The sequence below is a fragment of the Trematomus bernacchii genome, unplaced genomic scaffold, assembly GCF_902827165.1.
Source record: "Trematomus bernacchii unplaced genomic scaffold, fTreBer1.1, whole genome shotgun sequence".
Taxonomy (NCBI): Eukaryota; Metazoa; Chordata; class Actinopteri; order Perciformes; family Nototheniidae; genus Trematomus; species Trematomus bernacchii.
The window spans coordinates 4,950,199-4,971,306 of NW_022988066.1; the positions used below are offsets into that span (position 1 = coordinate 4,950,199).

General features: G+C 41.7%; 2 protein-coding genes across 2 annotated transcripts; both read left to right on the top strand.

Annotated features, from left to right (window-relative positions):
- Positions 1-654: 654 nt before the first annotated feature.
- On the top strand, positions 655-3,095 carry enam (enamelin). Its single transcript, XM_034120822.1, has 8 exons — positions 655-680; positions 865-929; positions 1,064-1,093; positions 1,254-1,319; positions 1,439-1,480; positions 1,608-1,631; positions 1,711-1,785; positions 2,404-3,095. Exons 2-8 carry the CDS (start codon positions 873-875, stop codon positions 2,836-2,838), a joined length of 729 nt encoding a protein of 242 aa, XP_033976713.1. The 5' UTR covers positions 655-680; positions 865-872; the 3' UTR covers positions 2,839-3,095.
- A 2,937-nt stretch (positions 3,096-6,032) lies between these two features.
- On the top strand, positions 6,033-10,448 carry cnga1a (cyclic nucleotide gated channel subunit alpha 1a). Its single transcript, XM_034120758.1, has 8 exons — positions 6,033-6,127; positions 6,233-6,286; positions 6,433-6,441; positions 6,522-6,638; positions 6,720-6,824; positions 7,561-7,667; positions 8,934-9,544; positions 9,630-10,448. Exons 1-8 carry the CDS (start codon positions 6,033-6,035, stop codon positions 10,446-10,448), a joined length of 1,917 nt encoding a protein of 638 aa, XP_033976649.1.
- Positions 10,449-21,108: the final 10,660 nt, after the last annotated feature.

Below are 21,108 nucleotides of genomic sequence, written 5' to 3' on the forward strand. Positions count from 1 at the left end.
ACTGTGATATACAACCACATCAGCTAAAACAAACACAAGGATCAGTGGAAAGTGAAACACCACAAAAGCACTTTCCACACACACACACACACACACACACACACACACACACACACACACACACACACACACACACACACACACACACACACACACACACACACACACACACACACACACACACACACACACACACACACACACACCTTCCATCATTGTGAAAAGCAAATAAGTTTATCGTGATGCAATTAAGTGTACACAATATTTTACTTTTGTAGCTGTTTGAGTCTTTGTACCTAAAAGCTACAGGGGTTTTCACATTCAAAGGGTCAAAATATTTCCAACTCAAACCAAGTGGTGTCTCTCAGTCATTATCATTTCATGCTTATGTCAGCTTTCTTTATTTGTTTGGTTTTAGGCAATAAAGAGAGGGGGCATGTGTGTTAAGCATACTTGCACAGCATGTAATTAACTAAAAGTGGGCCTTAACCCTACATGCCTCTTTTTTTCAAAGGGTTAGGAGATTTCTTCAAAGATATAGCTCAGTGTGTTTTAATGGATATGATTGGCTCTCACGGGACGTTCCAGTCTATAAATGGGATCCAAGTTAGCGATGAAGTAGATTACTTTCCTTACCTGAGGAGACACATCTATCATTTCTCTCTGAACCAAGGAAAAAGGTGAGATACACTTTTCATTACAACAATTTGATACGGTGTTAGAAGCATAGTTCCAGTAATCTTACAGGACTTGAAGCCAATTACCTTTACGTTCCTTTTAATTCAGAAATGTTTTTTCTCATTAAGCAAAATAAAATCATTGTTCTATGTAACATGATATGATTTGTATATTTATTTATTTCAGAAACAACCATGATGAAGCTAGTGGTGTTCATGATGTGCCTGCTGGCCACTACCTTGGCTGCTCCTGTAAGTCTTTCCTAAACATAACCTAAATGTGTAATTAAGTCTGACAACGGATCCCTTTTTAAAATGTTAAACACTGCTTTGCTTTAGAGTAAATTGTCATAGTCACTTCCTCTTTTCTCTTCTTTTATTTGCAGGTGGCAGAGAGTGAAAGCAATGAGGAAAAAGTAAGTAGTGTTGCTTTTCTGTGAGGATTATGTGTCTGTCTGCCATGGCATGTCCTACCATGTTTTAGTCATCAAATGTAGAGTAGGATAAGTGTCTGACCGAGAGAGGATAATTGACTTAATAGCAGAGCATGTCTGGAGATGTCTGGTATTTTCTCAGCAGGTAGCAGCACATGCTAATGAGGCCCTGAGGTGGATGGAGATGTACAGGATGTACCAGCAGCAGGTAGTTGGGGTTCAATATAGTATTACAGATAAACAAATAAAAAAGTAATATAAATCCTCATCAATTAAGATAGTTTGACATAAATCATTATCTATAATCATAAATCTTTATTTTTTCAGGGAGTAGTTGGAAACCCCTTCCTGCCTGCTGCTGATGCTCCTGTAAGTGTATATCTTGTAAGACTCTTACATGACTTTAGTTTTAGATTTAAATAAAAACTTAAAAAATAAATGCGACTCTGGCATTGTTACTGATTGCAACCTATTAATGAATTATTCCTTTGTTTAGGCTGATCCAGCTGGGGCAGCAGTGGTAAGCTCATAAAGCATGGCAGCATCTGATCTGAAATACTTCATAGTGCTGTTTGAGTTAATAGTGTTTGTATTTATAGGTGGATGCCGCACCCGCTGAAGTTGCACCTCCTGCTGCTGTTACTGCTGCAGACGCATCGGAGGAGGAGAACGAGGTGAGCAGACATCTTTATACCACAATAAACTGAAATATTGTTTGCTTATTAGAAATGCACTACAAATGTAGACATCTGTGCTGGCATGAATAACACAACATGTCCTCCTGCTGAAGGGGCCAAACAAAACAAGCTCAGAAAAGTAAACAAGGATTAGCCTTGCATGAAAAAAAGAAACTCCCACATAGGATTTACACTGAGGTGAGAAAAAAAGAGGATGGGTGCCACATGTGGAAATGGTCAAAACAGCCAAAGAGAGCATTATCAGAGTAATATAAAAGCAGAGACTGAATTTCAGTTTGGAGCTCTGCCTGAACAAAGACTCACTATTTGCTTTCCCTGAATATTATTTTTTTCACAGCAGATATCTTCAATTTAACATAATTAGATTAACAAGAGTGTAACTAACTACCAGCATGCATAATTCCAAAACTCTCGAACTGAGGCTGAATTGAACGTAAACTGTCAGATATTCCCAGATAATTCAGCAAAAGCGACCAATAGGTGAATCTCTATCATTTGCACCACTGCAGTGTCCGCTTTCTTTGGAGAATCATATTGCTCTCAGTGAACACTTTAACTAGACAACACTAATTTCTGTCTTTATCTTCGGTACAGGATGAAGGTGCTGCACCCAAAGCTGCAGCAGCCGGTGGTGCCCCCTTGAACTCTGATGAAGAAGAGGAGGCCGAGGAGGTGGAGGCAGCCGAGGCTGAGCCAGCTGTTGAAGTGGCACCAGAAGAGCCTGCAGCAGATCCTGAAGCAGCTGTGGAGCCAGCTGTGGTGGACGTCCCTGTAGATGCTGCCACGGTTGATGCTGCTGTTGTCGTTGATGTGCCTCCTGTTGATGTGGTTCCTGTTGATGTGGTTCCCGCTGAAGTTGCCCCTTCAGCCCCAGAGGTGGCTGTGGATGCGCCTGTCCCCGATGTTGCTGATGTCCCCGCTGATGTCCCTGCTGCTGATGTCCCTGCTGCTGATGCTGGTGCTGCTGATGCCCCCCTAGCAGCTGAGACAGATACAACAGGGGTGGCAGCAGATCCTGCTTTAGTGTAGTTATATATATTATAACCAGCCTAAGTGCTCCTCTGTTAGCAGTTAAAGCAATAGCTAGAAGCGGCAATGAGAAGTTAAAGCAGCGCTAAAGGATGACAAGCTGTGGCATATTGGATAGAGAAGAGGAGAGTGTGCTTTTTGTTCAGAATAGGCATTTGTTATCCTCTTCCTTTTGTCTTGAATCAAAATATTTGTTGTAATTCTGTTCTCAGTTTTTTACTTATAAGTCACGAGTGTTTGTATAAGATACAAATACATGTCTTTGATAAACTCTGTGATGTACGTTTATGACTTTTCACAACAGACATTTTGACTGTTCACAGTATAGGAAAATGTGTTAGTAATGACATTAATGTTGGTTTTGTCCTATTTAAAAGTAAGCTACGGCAGTAGTTCAGCATAGACTTCACCAGGAATCTGAAGCTGAAGGAGCTGAATAGAACGCAGCAATCTTGAATGTTATTTTTTACACCTCTGCTGACAGTGACATCTGTTAAAAGTTTGCTATAAAACCAACTATGTTTCAAATAAACATTTCCATAAAAAATACAGTATCTCAATGTGGTCCATTAATTTTTTCTTTCTTTTCACTAAACTGCCCCTCCATTGCCACAAACACACACATCAAGAACATTATGCAATCATAACCTATAGTCGGATAATTATTCATTAAAAAATGTAACTTCCAGAAATGCTTTTTAATGTGTATCATATTTGATACATGAGTTTCTGAGACCTCTACGTCATCTAAATGACTAGTACGTTCCTAAAAGACCTGTTGTATGCAATGTGATACATGTCTTCTGCCCTCTGGTGGATTATCCGGGCACTGCAGGCTGTAGAGCGCTTTTAATGACCAAATCCAAAATGGCTACCGTCATGTAACGGTTCAGACGCTTTTGGAAGCGACATCTTTGCCCACATTGAATAAATTACGGTAAAAATTACTTTTATATTGTTACTGATATTTCACTATGAATATTTACTGTATTGAAGCAACTTATAATCAATTTATATTTTGTAGCTTATTTCATAGAAAAATCGTGGAGAAAATGTATGTATCAAATGGTATACAGTCGGTATTTGAGTACATTTCTCCAGAAAATAATCAGTGTCATTGTAGTACATTTCATGATGCAATCTGCATTATGCTTACCACAATGCCAAAAACTCTGTTTAGATTATTTAATTAAACTAATTAAAGATTAAAATGTAATATATTAAAAGTCAAAATTGAGATATTTACGTGTTTTTTTTGTAACCCGGTCATTCTGTAACCCGGTGAGTCAAATGTTGCAATGACTCACTTGCTAATAATTGCCACAACTTATTGATTTTTTATTAAAACAATTCCTTGGCTATCATAATCTATGTTATATTGACCAAGTCAGAGAGTACAACATCATTTGTGTTTACATGTACTTTTAGATGGCAAAGAAATACTCTGTATTTATATAGCCTGTTGTTTCGGGTTGTGACATGTTCAAAATCTCCCAAATGTAATAATCAATATTTGTTTTTGTTTCAAAAGGAGACGTTGTTTTGTTCAATAAATTGCCATAAACGCCTGACATATCAAATATGATAAAAATAATTACCAAATATGTTTTTGTTGTATTTTGTTAAAAGTTGTAATAAACACCTCAATTTCCAAAAATTCGAATTTTCTGACTATTATTTGATGTGTCAGGCTTCCGAGGGTGTTAATAAAGTAGCTGCGATCCATGATCCACATCAGCCTACAGGGAGTGCCACTGAACCACAGGATGTCTATAGTCTGCAGCAGGGGAGGAGGATCTGTTGTTATAATGCTTGCTGCAGCACTGAACACTGATAGAGGTTCACATTTAATATCACTCTCATGATTGTTATCAATGTAAAAGGAACCTGATCGACCTGATCTGAAGTCAGTAATACCCGGCACAATCTAATAGGATCAAAGCTAAGGGTGCTGACTGAGCAGGAGACGCTGTATTGTGTGTGTGTGTGTGTGTGTGTGTGTGTGTGTGTGTGTGTGTGTGTGTGTGTGTGTGTGTGTGTGTGTGTGTGTGTGTGTGTGTGTTTGCGTGCGCAAGCAGATTAAATCCTTTCCACAAATGGTCAGGAAAATTATAGCCTGTCTCAGATTGTCTTTTAAAGGAGTCTTTAGATAAAATGGTTATCAGTGTTTATTACCAACAGGTTAACTGAGGGTTGTCCACACATTTAATCTCATCTCCCACTGGGGGGAAGTGTAAGGAAGAGTGACTTCGCCTCTCTCTTCTCAGCCTACTCTAATCCACAAATCCTTATCAGGGACACTGAGACTCTATGACACAGTTAGTTAAACTTAGTGCTTATAGGTGTCACTGGTCCAGCTACATATTGATACTATTTTAATCAGCATCTGATGATAAATAAAATAAAAGCGCTGCTGCTGTAAGTGGCCAGTTTCCAGGTCTTTCAAAAACTGCAAAAGGATATAAAGGAAATGGATGTTTCATTACATTAACAAAAAGGTAAGTTGATTAAAATGATAGAGAAATGAGGTGACATCTTAAAGTTTTTAGGCAGACTGTGGTTTGGGACTGCAAATGCAAACAGGGACATTCACTTAACCTTTAATGTAGTGTGGTTCTGTTAACACTGCTCACATTTAGCAGTATTTCATACCAAGGGATTACAACACACTGCATAAAATGTTGATTTGATTTGATTATTTTCTGTATTACCATTGAAAGACTGAAGAGTGCTTTTTAGTAGTTTTATTGAATTCTTATTTCTGCTGCAACTGAAAACACATTGTTACTGCTAGTGTCACATTTTCAAACTTCTAAATCTAACAGTGAATCAAATATGGACATTTCTTCTGCAGATTGTTTCCATATCATTGGGTCTATAAATCAAGGTGACTTCCTCAAATGTCTTGTTTTGCCCAATGTTGTCACTTTCATATATAGGTGAATAACAAAACCACCAAATATTTACATTTCAGATGTTGGTAGCATGGATCTTTTTTAATTAACAATCCTTGCTTTAAAACTTTGATTAACATCATCTAAATGTTTTCTGAATATTTTTCAGTTAATAGAACATTCTAATAATAGACTAATAGTTCCAACTGTTCATAATTTTAAGGTATTTTATGCTTATCATTACGCTGGGATGGACCAATAAGATGTATTTGTTCCACTGTAAACTGCAGATCTGCTGCCATGACCTCTTCCACCAGCCTTCCCCATATCACTGTGCCCACACTCGCTGCAATACAACTCTCCACAGACAGTGAAGGGTCCAGCGATGATGACCTGTAAGCAGAGGACTTGAAATCTTCAAACAAAGAGCTTACAATACATAAATGAGAAAGAAAGACAGTTTAATTAACTTTATGCGTGACATGCTGTGTTTCTTCCAGGAGTTCAGCTGAATCTTATCTGCTCAATATGAATAACAGCAATAACAATGAAGAGTAAGTATGATTATAGTGTCATGAACAGATAAAGTGGAGCCCTTGTAAAATACAGTTTCTCTTTGATGTATCTAAAAATTAATTTCAGGCCTATTAAATGTGTTAATTAATCCTTTTCCAGGGAGAATTGAAAAAAGGAAAGGAAGAAAAAAAGAGTAATTTGGTTATGTTGCAAAGTCTTTTGTTTTAACTGAATATTTGACATTTTTGTCCAATGTAATAATGTGTGTTGCAGTATGGAGAAGAAGGAGAGGGAAGAAAAGGAGGCAAAGGAGAGGGAAGAAAAGGAGGCAAAGGAAAAGGAAGAGAGGGAAAAGGAGAAGGAAAGACAAAAGGAAAAGGACAAAGATAAGTAAGTGCATAATTCAGAGCAACTTCCTTTAAGCACATTTTTCACATAGTTAATTAACACTTCCTATCTTTCTTTTTATAGGCCGAAAGAAATATTTATCCTTAATCCTGCTGGAAATCTGTATTACAACTGGCTGCTCGTAATCACACTACCAGTCATGTACAACTGGACCATGATCATAGCCAGGTGACTTCATTTTGTTTAACCTTCATTGCTCTGCAGTTCAAAGGCTCCAATGATTCCATTCAGCTGCATTAAGTGCTTTTCATATCCTTTTCCATACTGTATGTAGATATCACAAATCAATGAGAGTTCAGCAGGGGCTAACCTTTTGCAGATAATTAATTTTCTTTAAAAAGCTTGTAGCTATTTAATTTAATTTGAATTAACTGCAGTAATGTATGCTAAATCATTTTTTATAAAAGGACCACATCTGGTTGTAAAAAAATGACAGAGGACCACCTTCCCAAAAATAGTAAGTAAGAGTAAAAAATAACATGATAATAAACTTGGCTGTCAATGTGTGTTATGGCACACTCAGCTCCAATGATGAATATACATGATATATCCAACACATCCCTGGAGCTTTGTGTGTATGTGTCTATGGAGCTGCAATGGCTTGAGTGTCTCATTCGATAGTATTTAACAACATTCAAAAAATCTAAATGTAATATTTTTCCCCACCTTATGCTTTAGAACTTGAAAAACCTGGGCGATTTGTCGGGAATTGTGTGATGATATTCAAACGAGACTGGCTGTTGAAATGACGCAATTTGATTTTTTTTTTTTTTTTGCACATTTAATAAGAGAAATATTTGCTTTGTAAGTGACCAAGTCATTTTGCAGTAGCAGAACAAAACCTATTGGTGAAGCTGCTCAACATTGTTCATTTACAAAACACTTCTTCTTCTCCTGCAAACAGGGCTTCCTTTGAGGAGCTGCAGCATGACTACATCATTTACTGGGTTATTCTGGACTACACCTCAGATCTGATCTACCTGGCTGACATGTTCCTCAGGACAAGAACAGGTGAAAAGCTCACACTCAAATTGCCACATGCACATGAAGTTCACTCTCTATTTTACTTAAGTGATGGACAGAAAAATCCACAGTTCTTGTTTAACTCAACAATACTTTTTCAAATAATCATCTGAACACAGTAGTAGGCTTGTGTAAGCGGGAGTGTAAGTTAGACAAATCAATGGGTTGTTTTTTCAGATTTGTGTTATTGTCCTACCACTAATGGCGCGTTTCCACTACACGGCCTCGCTCGGCCTCGCTCGGTATGGCTAGGCCTCGTTAGGACTGGCTCACTTTATGGCGCATTTCTATTACAGTTTAGGAACTGGGGTAATATCTATAGTAACGCAGTGTAGGCGGAGCCGTGACGTCATCTTCAATGAGAACCCCAGAAAAACAACACAGCCGTTAGCTGTTAGCACTCAGAGCTCACAGCTCCTCATATATGTTCAGAAACTAGACAAAAGTTAAACAAGTACAAACCACAGACTGCCTGTGTCATGGCGAATACAGTCGCTGCTTTATTTATGTCTGTATAGGCCGTTGTTGTGAGTGTGGACGGTCGGAGCATATACTGCGTTAGCTTAGCCAATCTCCATTTAGAAAACACGCATTTTAAAAGGTTTTTCGCCTGCCGTCTGTCTGCAGACTTGACAAAGCATTAATTCATGGTTTTTACTAACCGGTATCAGTATGTTGTTACTTCGGCATCATTTTGAAACGTGTATTACAATTAAATCACGGTCAAATATGTCCATCTTGTTGTAGTTGTAGCCCCCTTGCCAGCGATGCTCTCTCTAGTTTAGCATACTCAGCCCGACTCAGCCCGACTCAGCCCGACTCAGCCTCGTTGTCTCTGGCCCTAGACCCACGATTTTATGAGGCCAGAAAAACTGTGAATTAGGACCCCGCCGGCCGGTACTAGGCCAAGTGGAAACGCAACCAAAGACGGGCCGCTGACGTCACAGCCCTCTTAAACCGTGCTCCGCGCTGTAGTGGAAACGCGCCATAAGGCTATACAAGGAAACATTTTTAGAATATGTATTTCGCAAAATAAAAGACTGTCTTTAACTTGACTTATTATGTGATCTAAATTATAAACAAATAAAAAAGCACAAGACTATAAGGATTGACATCCCTTTACTATGAAAGGCCTTTATAATAATTACTGCTGCCACACATTTTTTTCTAAAAGTTGGATGATAATGTGAATATGAATGGCAATCATTGATGTGTAATCAAAAAAGTATTAACTATTCATCTCTTTGAATGCAGGTTACCTTGAGCAAGGACTTATGGTAAAAGATAAGAAGCTGCTGCTTGATCGCTATACCACCAGCTTCCAGTTTCGTCTTGACTTCCTCTCCATGTTGCCCACTGACTTCCTCTATTTGTACTTCGGCCTTGACTACCCAGAGATCCGCATCAACAAGCTGCTGCGAATCAGCCGTATGTTGGAGTTCTTCACAAGGGCAGAAACAAAAACCAACTACCCCAACATCTTCCGCATTGGAAACTTGATCATTTACATCCTCATTATCATCCACTGGAACGCTTGCTTCTTCTTCTCTTTCTCAAAATACATTGGTTTTGGTGCCGACGACTGGGTCTACCCGGCTTTGGATGATCCTGAAAATCCTGCATTTGGGGAGTTTGGAAGGAAGTATTCATTCAGTCTCTACTGGTCCACACTGACTCTGACAACCATTGGAGAAACTCCACCACCAGCCCTGGACTCTGAATTTTTATTCCATGTGATTGACTTTTTAGTAGGGGTCTTGATCTTTGCCACCATTGTAGGAAATATCGCCACCATGATCTCCAATATGAATGATGCCCAAGCTCAGTTTCAGTCACGGATTGACAACATCAAGCACTACATGCAGGTAGATGGACCTTTTTAGTATTAGATCATTTATTATTTTAATTTTAAATATATGTTTAATATTTGTGTGTTTCTTTCATTCACAGGCCCGAAAGGTCGACACTGAACTTGAGTTGCGAGTCATCAAGTGGTTTGACTATCTTTGGAACAACGGTAAGGCACAGGATGAAAGAGAGGTGCTGAGGTATCTTCCAGACAAACTGAAGGCTGAGATTGCCATCCAAGTCCACATGGATACCCTCAAGAAAGTTCGTATTTTTGCAGACTGTGAGGCAGGCCTGCTGATCGAGCTGGTACTCAAGCTCCAGCCTCAGGTGTTCAGTCCCGGAGACTATATCTGCAAAAAGGGTGATATTGGTCGCGAGATGTACATAATCAAAGAAGGGAAACTTGCAGTTGTAGCTGATGATGGTGTCAAACAGTTTGTTGTGTTGGGAAGTGGAAGCTACTTTGGTGAGATAAGTATTCTCAATATTAAAGGCAGCAAAGCAGGCAACAGGCGAACAGCCAACATTCGCAGCATTGGATACTCAGACCTCTTCTGCCTGTCAAAGGATGACCTGATGGAGTCACTGCTAGAGTATCCCGATGCCAAAGGCATGCTAGAGGACAAAGGGCGAGAGATCCTGATGAAAGATGGTCTGATAGATTTGGACCCAGCTAACATCATGCCTGAGGCCAAGGAGCTGGAGGAGAAGGTCAATAAATTGTACAACACAATGGAGCTGATGCAATTCAAGCTGAAGAAGATTCTCGGAAAAAACAATAGTACTGATAAGGCTTTGAGAGATCGCATTGCAGATCTAGAGCGCCTCACAGGAGAGGAAATGGAAGAGGAGGATGAGGAGGAAGTATTGGTGAAAAAGGAAGAGGGACAAGGGCAAGGGGAGAAAAAGGAAGAATAGGAAAAAGGTGAGAAGATAAAGAAATACAAACAAGAAGGTCAAGGAGAAAAAAAGGAGAAGGGAAAAGATGAAAAAGAAAAGGTTGAAGAGACAAAAGAAGAGAAGAAAATATAAACCCATAATTTCTGTAAAACACTAAGCACTTTTCTCATTGGCAACAATGGCATATTTATCACCAATAAATATTTTTTACAGGACTCGCTTCATAAATGAATCACAGGTAATTAAACACTGCAAAAACGAAAAACAATAAGCTATTGACTGGCTGAAATACAGACTGGAGCTTGTCTTATTAAAGGTATTGCCATTGTATATTATCACATTGAGGATAGTAATTCAATGGACAAACATTGCCATGACAGTATAGATATTCAATTTATTAAAAATGTTGGTAAAGTTGTCCTATTAAGCGTATTTTTCATGACTGAGTCATACTGGAAGGGCATATTATTCCCAGCGTTGCAGTTTACACTCTTGTCCACATGAGGATATTAAATAGCTAGGATTTACAGGTCATCTCATGTTACACCCTGCCTCTGTGTGTGAAGCACAACAGGTTAGAAAGTGCCTCTGTGCAGTGCTACAACAACAGCAGTTCAAAGTGTTTTCCAAATAGGTAAAAAGGTAAGACATGATGACACATATTTAAATATTTAAATTCAGAGGAAATAGATAGGAGTGAATTTAAAAACCAAAGGACGGACAAAAGTTACATTGTTGGCAGAGGTGAACAGCCATGTGAAGTTTAAATTTGACCAGTGTCAGATTTTGAAAATGCGTAATGTCTCTAAAAGGATTGTTTCATGGTAAGTTCCCCTTGTCTCTCTGCAGTGAAAATGATTGCATACAGATGTAGCAGCTTATGTCAGACTCCAGTTTACAGCTTCCTGCCTGCTACCTGCCAGCTACCTGCCTAAGACCTGCCAAAGACCAGTATCTGGGAATGTTAAGCCCTCCCACTATTTTCCAAGAGGGCGTTGCCAGATTTTCAATTTCAGGATTTAACCAGGAGATGGCGCTTAATTCACAAATACAGAAAGACAACTTTTCATCTAATCTTGTAATTCAATAATATATAGTCTTTATATATTAAATAATCATAATAATAATGTAAATGTTTACATTACACTTCTTTATTTGTCATGCGGTCTAATGTCATTATCTCTTCGATTTACACATGGCATCTATTGCACTTCTGTCCATCCTGGGAGAGGGATCCCTCCTCTGTTGCTCTCCCCGAGGTTTCTCCCATTTTTCCCTTTGAAATGTGGGTTTTTCTCTGGAAGTTTTTCCTTGTACGATGTGAGGGTCTAAGGACAGAGGGTGCTCATACTCATACTGATATTCTGAACAAACTGTGCTCTTGTATTTGCTGTAAAGTGTCTTTACTGTAGGGTATTTTTATTATATGTACAGCACTTTGGCAACAGAAGATGTTTTTCTTTAAATTGAAGTTAAATGCATCAATCTGGTGCACTTTGAGGGCAAAATTAAGAGATGTATGGATACAGCTCTCAACACTCATATGAAACAGAACTGTTATAATAATGATGAGAAACTATGAAATAAGAAATGAATCAAATTAAAATGTAATTATCATATCATATATTATATAGTGTATTGTATTATTAAGTAATATCATACATTAACCCCATTATAGCAGATGCCACATTGAATGGATGAACACATGTATGCATCAATAATTACAACAGAGTATTTCTAAATACAAGCTGTAAAAATACTTATATGTATTTAATACTAATAACATAATGATTAATTTCAGATGATAATACTTTTCAGTGTCTGTCTCATGCAGCAGCTGATCCAGTAATGAGTGACCCGGCCGACAGTAAAAATAAACATTTATAACTAGTTTCGGTTGTTTGAGAGGTAATTAAAATAGCTACAGTAAGGGTGATGATCTGACTTGAAGTGTGTGTTTTGCTCCTCCCGCTGCATCACAGCTGTGTATATCACCCCAAATAAAAGAACCCAATAAAAACAGTTGTTAAATAATAGTGAAGTCACGTTGTAATAACAATAACTCATCTCTCGGTTTGAGTGTTCTTTTTCTGCTTTGCCAAAAGCCACTGTGTCAAGTGTCTAGTGACTATTTCTCTTAGCGGATGCATGTCAATTTAAATCAATACATACAACTATTTTTTAAATCAATAAAAACATTTTCTAAATCCATAAAAGCATTTCAATTAATATTGGGAGTCATGTCATTACTTTGTTGAGAATGTGGCCATGTAATAAGCGGGATAATTTGCAGCGACTTGGTCATTGTGGGGAAAAATAACACCCAGGGATCAAGATCTGCCTGACAAGGCTCCATTAAAATATAAATATTTTTAGTGAATTACTGAGTTTAGGCACGTTAATAACGTTTTAATGAAGTTGAATACAGAATATTCATATTTGTCAGTGATTTCATGTCAATTCGGCGAACATAAACATAAATGATCGTGGTGAAGATGATGATTAAATTAGGATTAAAAATCGAGAGCCGGCTGCATTTCCTCTCGTTCGTTTTTTTCGACTAAACAACATTATTTTGTTAAATAACAACATGGTGATGTTTTGTAAATGATTACATGTCTTATTTAGCACAGACTATGATCCTATCCGTGACATATGGATCTTAACAAAGATCCGCTATACAGTAGTACCAGACATACTGTACATCCAGTTTACTGTATCGAAGTTGATTTCACATGAGCTCCAGTGTGGAACCCCACTGCACCCCCTGGTGGATCAATGATCCATTGCAGCTGGCTTCACAATAATTACATTTATTTATCACGGGGGGCGGTCTCAAGTCAGACTGGGGGCAGGCTCTTCATCACGGGCCTTTCACGGGCCGTTCACGACCCTCGCGTTTCAAACTGTCCTAAATTAGCTGCTACATCTGTATGAAAGAAAAGAGACTGCTTCTTTGCTTAAATTGCTTTCTTAGTGATGTTGTTTTTCTGAAGTGATCCAAAACTTGAACATTACATTTTCACTCATTCAAAAAACAATTACATGGTAGTCTTTTCTCTGGTTGTGAGCTACAGTGTGAAATTATGTACTCGGAAATCTGAAAGTTATATCTCTCACAGGCTCCGCCCTCTACTGGACTCTATGGGTACTCCCCTCGATCCTATCATGCAAGCATTCATTCACTGAGACTTTCTAGACGTAGCCGGCCCCTGGGCGGGCCTACCTGAATGCGCGCGCATCTCACCGCATAAGAGGAGGCCTTGCCTCCTCACTGCCATCCCTTTCTCTTCAGCAAGGCAGTGAGTAACTGAGTGAAGAGAGACGGACAAATACACTTTTTGTAAAGCATACGAAGAAAAATGGACTCACCTGTGGTAATGGCTATGGCGGCGGAGCGTGCAGGCTTGCCGCTCCCCTCACCGTTGCCACAGAGGCCGGTGAGCCGCCTGCGGCAGGACTTTTACGGCCCGGCCCGTCCAGCACAGCCGGCTCCGCCGCAGCGAAGGGGTACCGGGTGGGGAGCTCCGTCCTCCAGGAGTGGACTGGCGGCGGGAGGAAGCGTCCCGGCGGAGAGAGGTGATTTCTCCGGCCAGGATGCAAGGGCGAATCCCGCCTCCTCCCTGTTTGACCCATTGGTTGCAAAGTCTTCTTTTCAAAATAAAAAAGATAACTTGTATTCCAGTCTGAGTGTCTTTTCTTTCCACACACCCACACAGCCACGTAATGTTGACCGTACAGTTTCCCCACTCGCTGCCCAGGTTGTAACTCCAGTAAAGGAGGCAGCTAGTGCGCATGCGCGGGTGAGAGTGATAAACCGCGCTATGCGGGTACAGGGACATTATGGCCGGCGTAGCAGGGTTAGGAAACATTTAACGCAGAGTGTAAAAGCTCCGCTTGATGCATTTGACTGTTTGGGTGAAAGCATCATGGCGGAGCGCGCACTCCCACGAGAGCGCACCGCGGCGCGTTCAAGGACCTCAGTAGAGAGTCGGTCCTTTCTGTGTCAACCCCCCATGGGCAGAGCTTACCTTCGCGGGGGTTTTTGCGGCGGAACAGGTCACCAGAGAGTACCACAGCTTTATCGCTGGGGCCCCACAGCTGATTGCACATCCCCTAACACAGTGTTATGGGGAATGGAGGCGCAGCTGCGTGTTAACGGAGTGGATGAACAGGACGCTGAGACTGAGTTATTCACTCCAGGTTTGCAGCATCCCTCCTCCGTTCACAGGCATAAGAGATGGGGTTTTCTCTCAGCAGAGGTTCAGGCCTTGGTGCAAAAACAGGCAGTGTCTGCTGTGCGCACGCAAGACAGAGAGGCATTATTCCCTGTACTTCCTGGTTCCTAAAAAGACAGGCGAATTCAGGCCCGTTATGGATCTTCGCAGTCTGAATCTCCACATTGCACGCAGAAAATTCCGGATGTTAACTATAAAACAGTTACTGGGACTGGTGCAGCCAGGCAATTAGTTTACAACTATCGACCTGAGGGACGCTTACTTTCATGTCGAGATTGCTCCGAAACACAGAAAGTATTTGCGTTTTTGCCTGAGGAGCGCTATAGGTGGGCGCTGGTCTCTAACAGAGACACGGCACAGCAACCTCCTAGAGCTACGGGCAGTAGTGTTGGTCCTCCAGCATTTCAAACCCTTAATTCAGGGGAGACATTTAATGGTCAGGAGCGACAACAGCACCACAGTGGCATATATCAACAGGCAGGGCGGAGTCTGCTCCGCCGCTTTGTTGACCACAGCGGAGAAATTGTGGTTATGGGCTTCAGAGGTGGTGTTATCTCTGAGAGCCCCCCACATTCCGGGTCTGGAGAACAGGGGCCGACCTCATGTCGAGGGGCGGACCCCTGCCAGGCGAGTGGGCGCTTCACCCGGAGGTGGTGAAGCGGAGCTGGGCCCGGTTCGGGACAGCAGTGGTGGATCTGTTCGCCAGCCGGCGCAACAGCCACTGCGCCCTGTGGTTCTCCATGGCTTTGAGCGACGACCCGCCCTTGGGGGGGGGACGCGTCTGCACACGAGCCATGGCCAAGAAAGCTGCTCTACGCCTTTCCACCGCTGCGTCTCATTCTCCCTCTCCTGGGAGAGTGAGGCGAGAACGTCTGTCAATCATCCTAGTAGCGCCGGATCGTGTGGGGGGACCGTGGTACTCAGAGATGACACAGATGAAGGTGGGCCAGCCCTGGACGCTCCCCCAAGTTTGGGTGGCAATCTCTCAGGAGGCAGGTGCAATCGGGGCGTTGGCTCCTGAGAGGGACAGGCTAAGGCAGGGTGGATTGTCTACTAGTGTTATTCAGTCTATCCAGGCAGCTAGAGCGGGATCCACCACCGCCTGTTACAGGCCAAAGTGGCTGGGATTCCTGCGATGGTGTGAGGAGCAGAAAATAGAGCCCCTATTTTGTGAATTGGGATCTATTTTTTTCATACTTACAGTTATTGGTGGACAGAGGGCTTGCTCATTCCACAGTGAAAGTGTGTGCAGCAGCCATCTCGTCCTGCCATGAGGGATTTGACGGCAGGTCAGCCTTTTCTCAGCCACTAATGTTGCGGTTTTTTGCGGAGGGTCAGGAGGCTGCGCCCAGTAGTGCGCACCTCCGCCCCGCAGTGGGACCTGCCGCTGGTGGTCGAGGCTCTGGTCACAGAACCATTTGAGCCTCTGGAGCTCTCCTCCCTGAAAGCACTGTCGTGGAAGACAGCATTGCTACATTGCCTTAACGTCAGCCAAAAGAGTGTCTGAGTTAACCGCTTTATCGGTGCACCCGAGTTGTTTAATGATCCGGGGTGACCAGAGCGGGGCGACACTCAGACCGAACCCCTCCTTTGTGCCCAAGAGCCTAAGGAGTGCGTTCAGGTCGAGGGCTATTCAGTTCGGGGGTTTTAATCTTCCCCCCCATAGTGGGGCGAGGGAGGCTAAATTACACCTCCTCTGCCCGGTGCGTGCGCTGGCATATTATGTGGAGCGCACGACTGCCCTTAGACACACGGAACAGCTGTTTGTGTGCTTCGGGGGTGGTGTAACTGGAAAAGCTCTGTCCAAGAAACGCCTGGCAGGCTGGCTCTGCGAGTGCATTGCACATGCCTATGGACAGGCGCGGAGAGCCCTCCCCACGGGGGTCCGTGCACACTCTACACGAGCTATGGCTGTGTGAACAGCCTTATTTAACGGCGTGAGTGTGGAGGACATATGCACGGCGGCATCTTGGTCAACGCCAGGCCCCTTCATAAAGTTGTATCTCTTGGACATGTCTGGCTCCTTTTTCATCGTCTGTGCTTGCTGGGGCAATGCAGGACTGGTGAGGAGGGAGGGGGGCTGTGGGTCAGTGGGCATCTGACCCCCTCCCCGGACGTAATGCGCTTACGCTTTTCCCCGGGCCCCCGGCCCAGGGGAACGTGACGCGCACATGGGCCCATAGGGGCTGGAGGACTCTTTTTCCCATGCTTTAGGGCAGGAGGGGGGAGTCCTCCACGTTATAGCACACCTCCGCGGGGTAAGCGCGTCAGGGTGTGCTCTGTCAGCCGCAGCCTCTTTTCTCTCCACGGTTACGACCGAGGGAGAGGTGAGTGTGGTGTAGCGGCTGCTAACCAGAAAGCCGGTCAGAAACAGTGAGATGGAACAGTGTTGTTGTGGGACGACAGCGCGTGTATACATCGGGGCTCCGCCCACTGTACCCATAGAGTCCAGTAGAGGGCGGAGCCTGTGAGAGATATAACGAGGGGTTACGTATGGTAACCCTTGTTATATAAACACAGGCGGAGCCCTCTACCTCTGGGACCCTGTCTGTCCTATGCTGCTTGCTGAAGAGAAGTAAAGGATGGCAGTGAGGAGGCGAGGCCTCCTCTTATGCGGTGAGATGCACGCGCATTCAGGTAGGCCCGCCCAGGGGCCGGCTACGTCTAGAAAGTCTCAGTAAATGAATGCTTGCATGATAGGATCGAGGGGAGTACCCATAGAGTCCAGTAGAGGGCTCCGCCTGTGTTTATATAACAAGGGTTACCATACGTAAGCCCTCGTTTTAATTGGAAAATGTTTCTACTTTGAAGCAGAAGCTTTCACTTTCATTCAGTGTAGAGATTGAAGGACTTCAAATGTTGGAGATTACATTTCAAAAGTGTAAACGTATGGCACATTGCTGTACATCACTGACCATGTTTGATGGAAAAATGCATTTTCACATCAAAGGCTCTCACGTCTTCCTCAGTTGTCAGAGATTTATATGAAAAGACATCCCTCCCACACTTCACCTGTGAACAGAACTGAACTGTTTCTACTCAAAGGCAGATGTCTGAAGGATGAAAAATAAATGTCACTGAAAAAGGCTGAGAATGTGAATATTGATCATCTTTTGTGTTGGTCTCTGAGCAGTGATGACTAGTTGGCACAAGCACATTCACAAGCTCTAAGGCATTAATCAAATCATTGATGAAGCTGAACAAATAAAGAAACCCATTTTCAATTTAGGGCATAGCGAAGACAAAGATGTTGGTGATATGTTGCTAATCTTTGAGGAGCTCCGGGCATCGCCTTGCCTGCCTCTGTAATTTTCTCTGACTTAATTGTGAGTTCGATGCAATGTGGGAGTAGAACAATGTGTTTCCGTTAATCAAAGACACAATGAAAGCAGATGTTCTGCTGCACTCTACTGCAGATGGTAGCAATTGAGCAATTAAGGAAACAGAGGCCTTGGTGTTCTATTCTAATCTTAATTGATCTATTCATTCTTGTGAAGTTTAGCCTCCTCAAACTCCCTTAACTGGACAGACCTGATGTGAATTGCTTGTTTTAGCCTGATAGAGGGCATCCGTCTATTATTAGCAAAATCCTTGCCAAATGAGCCATATAGGGTATCCTGATTCACAACATGTCTTTAACTAAAAAAAAGAGTAAAAAGCAGACTTGCATACCTCAGAGCTTCAAGTCCTACGTTTTAGAAAACAAATTAGTTTCAGTAATGGTTATAGAAGAGTTGAATATTTAAACATACTAATATAGCAGCCACCAGTCTTTGTGACATAAAGAGTGAATGTCTGATAGAGTAGAGAGCAATAGAGGATACTGGGCAGTAACCTGCTCAAAGAACTTCAAGTAAGACGTTCACATCCTGAATCCAGAGTGTTGAAAGGCAGCCAAATCTCTAAGAAAGACATGACACATTTGTTGGGAACAAGGTTGTTTTTTTTCACTTGACAGGTTAAAGTCGGTTTGGGACAGGGAATGCAAACTAGCTGTGGTATGGAGGTAACTCCTGCAAATTTACATTTATGTCTAATCACGTCAATGTTGATTAAAGTACATCGGCCCCAGTAAATAAATACAAAATAATAATAAAAGCCCCCCCCCCCAGGATACTGTGGGCCAATTTCTGCACAATTTAGTGGACTTGGGATTAGGCTGATGTGGTTCAGTCATTTTGCTCTGCCACAGATTTCCCTCGTTTCTCTTCTCCAGTGCCCGCCTGCTCTGATTCCTTTGGCTCATTGTACTGATTTGGCTCTTCCTCCATGACATCAGTCCGAGCACCAACTGCTGCCGCCAGCTGCAGAGCCTATTGATGTAAATGCAATTGTAAAACATACATTTAATAATAACTTGGATTTGTATAGCGCCTTTCAAGAAACCCAAGGACGCTTTACAATACGAGTCTTTTGCTTTTAAAGTGAAAGATGCAAGTTCTGAATTGTACAAAGTATTTACTTTTGTAGTATGCACATGTCACCTCTAAACTCTCTGATCTTTTCTCCTGGTCTCCAGCAGCAGCTGCAAAGGAAACTGGCTGCTGCTGATTTTGGTGCAAAATTAAAATATTAAACCAGAGACCAAATATGTAGAGTAGGCCTTCAATATAAACAAATGCTATGTGTGGTGGGGTAGTGTGTTTTATTATTTATATAAAATTTGATATTTAAAAAAAGGAAATCTTTATCTTTTACAAAAACCCTTAAATTCACAAGAAATCAAGACACAGGTTCGTTCACTGAGGGAAGTGTTACAAAAATAATAATACATCTATATTAAATTCAATCAGAAAGAAGGAACTCAGGAACTGGCTGCTGGAAGATAAAAATTGTTGGTTAGAAAACAAATATTCAGTAAAAATGTTCTTAATTACAAAATGTGTTTAAATTATGTACTTAAAATGTAATATTAAAACTCTGTGTATGAAAAGAAACCAAAACTAAAGTGGGCTGAGGTCAGTAAATGGGGTGGTTGGCTACTTTAAGCAAAACTTGCAGTTTACCATATTCACCAGGTGCAGTCACAGCAAACCACACAGGAAAAGCATCCAGTACAAAACATAAACATAAATAATATAAAGACAAAACAGCAGCAGGTGAACCAACCAAGAAGGTAACATGGCTCACCATGCAGCCTACCAACAATAAATGTAAATGTTATGGCCTTACTCTCTACAGCAGAGGCCTGTACTACGAATCCAGTTCAACATACCCTTGATATGAGTTATCATGGCTTAACTAACCCAAAACAAACGTGCTCTCGCTAAGCGGTCCTACGACGCTGGTTATCATCTCGATAACTCAAGCCAGGGTTTCTCTGTCCGGCTCAGTGCGCGTTCACATGAAAGGGGCGGGGTTAGCAACATTTGACCAATCACAAACATGGACAAGCATACTGACGGTTAACCAGCGTCGTAGGACCGCTTAGCGAGAGCGCGTTTGTTTTGGATTAGGTAAACCGGGTAACTCAAACATATCCAGGTTATGTTGAACCCGCTTCATCGTACAGGCCTCTGCTGTGTCTGGTTCTTGTGATAAGTTCTCTGTGTTTATATAAGTGTGTGTTTTACCCTTGTTCCTGCTTAGTTTGTGTTCTATCAATGTATCCCGGAGTTTGCAGGTGTTGATTTGCTCCGTTCTTACTCGTAAGAATTTATTTTTTGATATCCTCCAGAAATGAATAAAAAGCTAAATCGGCTTGCCATACTGCTCTTGGTGTTTTGAGCCAGCCAGATATGTTATACCTTCATCTGAGTCTGGTAAATACATAATATTGTCTTTACTTCCTATTTCCAACCTGTTGCTTTTGCATTTTGGTCCAACTGCTTTCAAAACTTTGACACATGTATTTTAAAATCTAAATAATCTGGCTCAAGGTTTTTAAACACAGTGGTTTAGTGCAGGGGTTCCCCCGAGTGGGGGTCGCGAGATGATTACAAAATTAAAATTGAAAATTAAAAAAAAAAAAAGAAAAATGTTGTATCAATTCTTTTAATCAATTTTTTTATTTATTATGATTAATAATAACGTGTGCATAGACATTTTTCAGGGGCGGACTAGCCATCTGTATAATTTCCCCGCAGCGAGGCTCCCCCTTTGACAATCCACTAGCGCAGTGTCTCTCAAACTTTTTCATACCAAGGACCACTTAACCAATAAAAAAAACACTCACGGACCACCTAGCTCCACAAATATCCAAAAACAATAGGCCTGCTTACCACTCCAACAGTATATAACAAATTACAGCCTAATAATGACAGTTTAACCTTCTCCATATCGCCTTGTTCACACATTAAATCAACAATACAAATACAACTACAGATTAAAAGCATTTAGATCAAATGCGATTTAAAATGCTCTCAGGTGTTACACCTCTTATGAAATGTAGACTACAATTATTACGGAGTTTATGTCCAACAGACTCACAGATCGTGGGC